Raw genomic sequence first — 1,858 nt, 5'->3', positions numbered from 1 at the left:
GTTAATCCACCTAATACTTAAGAAAAGTCAAATTAGATGTTATTCTCGTTACATTCATTAAGAGCCAGACTGATGCTACTGAGTCAATCAAAGGTCAAATAACCCGAGTTCAGAATAATCACCAAGCCTTCATCCAAAACTTAGAAAGGAATGTAATCTAATTATCCAAGCTAGTAGAAGATAAGGTGATTGCAAATAATGGGGAAGGTGAAAAGCATAAGAATGTGAAGACTGTTCCTATCAATATGATCTCCACCACTTTGCAAAGCAAAACTGTTAAATTAAGAAGATGATGAAGAGTTTAAAAAATAGGAGAAACAGATGGCTGAAGGAAACGTGGTAAGGAGAAAAATAATGGAGAAATTTAGAGTAGATTTCATTCGAGAGATAGCATTTGGGTTTTCGAAAAATGTGGATGATCAAGGTGAATCTCATGTTCCTTATGAATTAGAAGATAAAAAGATTTATAATGAACTTGCAGATATGAGAGCAAGTGTTAATGTTATGCCTTACTCCATGTTCAAAAGGATTGAAATAGGTCGTGTAATGCCAACCACTAATGGGGTCCGACTTTATGACTATTTTGTCAAGAGAACTATGGGCATAGTGAGGAATATGGTTGTTCGATTTTGGAAGTTAGCATTTCTAGTTGATTTCTATATGGTTGACGTGAAAGAAGATGAACATACTCCGCTAGTGTTCGGAAGAACTTTCATAAACATCTCAAATGCTTTCATTAATGTAAGAAAAAGATTCATGACTTTTAGTATTAAAGAAAAGATATTGGCATTTAGAACTAGAAACCCACCAACATGTAAGGAATCAAGTTCGATGGTTGATGAGAAGCTTTTTGTCATAGGATATGAGAAAGAAAAGAATGTGGAAGGAAAGAAAAAGGCTAGGATCCCCGATGTTGATAAAGTAATTGAATAAAGTGTTCTAGAACTACATGAAAAAGTTGTAGAGGCATTACGAGGAAAATTCTTTGAGGTTGCCAAGTTACTAATGGAAGGTCAATCGCCAAAATAAAATGGCCAAGATAAAAGAGTTATATGGTAAATCACATACGTTAGTGGATAAAAGGATAGTACATGCTAAACCTTGGAAACCAAGGAGAACTGATGATGTTTAGTTGTTTTAATTTTGTGATTTGGTGTTAATTATGCTAAATAGAATTTGTGAATGTATTGACTAGATGATGATGGGTTTGGTCAAAATGGTGATTTATTTTAATAAGGTTAAATATAAGAAACATGGTTATGAAAGATTACTAGTAAATTTAATTTATGGTAGTTGACGATGAATTACTAGGAAAGAATGGTAGAAGTGGCTTGTATTATGAAATTGAAATATTGTGAATAAAGCTAGACTTTGAGAAATTTCTAGTAATAGGTAACAAAAAATTGGTTTAGGAAGACTTACCTTAATAAGCCTTGAATTGTGTTAATTGAACTTTATGTGTGAATAGGTGTGACTTAGCTTCGTGCTAGGTATCGTTGTTTTGGTATGACTGGTTGACTACTACGAGTAAGTAATTAAGGAGACTTGTATGACAATATGTGCCTTGGGAGTGCTAAGAGGTGAAAGAGTGTAAATGTGAAATTATGTGTAGATTTTTGCAAAGAATTGTGTGAATGTCACCTAATTCCACGTAAAGTACTTTGTATGTCATGTGAAGGCGATAAGATATGTGTTTGTAATAATGCATGATCAACAATATTACAATCGTATATCCTGTCACACGAACACGATATATTGAGTATCGAAGGAAGGAACGTGACATGGTCAGGAGTGATTGTTGTGAATATGGAGTCATGTAGTGATCCCTTAATTATAATGACTTATGAGATAGAGTATT

At 33.5% G+C, this 1,858-nt stretch overlaps 1 protein-coding gene across 1 annotated transcript; it reads left to right on the top strand.

Annotated features, from left to right (window-relative positions):
* The first annotated feature begins 321 nt into the window (after window positions 1–321).
* Window positions 322–933, top strand: LOC139854127 (uncharacterized). The gene has a single exon (XM_071843451.1). It carries the CDS (start codon window positions 322–324, stop codon window positions 931–933), a length of 612 nt encoding a protein of 203 aa, XP_071699552.1.
* The last annotated feature ends 925 nt before the right edge of the window (window positions 934–1,858 follow it).

The sequence above is a fragment of the Rutidosis leptorrhynchoides genome, chromosome 6 (genome assembly GCF_046630445.1).
Source record: "Rutidosis leptorrhynchoides isolate AG116_Rl617_1_P2 chromosome 6, CSIRO_AGI_Rlap_v1, whole genome shotgun sequence".
Taxonomy (NCBI): Eukaryota; Viridiplantae; Streptophyta; class Magnoliopsida; order Asterales; family Asteraceae; genus Rutidosis; species Rutidosis leptorrhynchoides.
Note: the sequence above shows the minus strand (reverse complement) of the source record. Positions and strands in the feature narration are given on the sequence as shown.

Bases quoted from the DNA above. Each gene is read 5' to 3' on its own strand.
- LOC139854127 (XM_071843451.1), top strand. From the start codon at position 322: ATGGCTGAAGGAAACGTGGTAAGGAGAAAAATAATGGAGAAATTTAGA.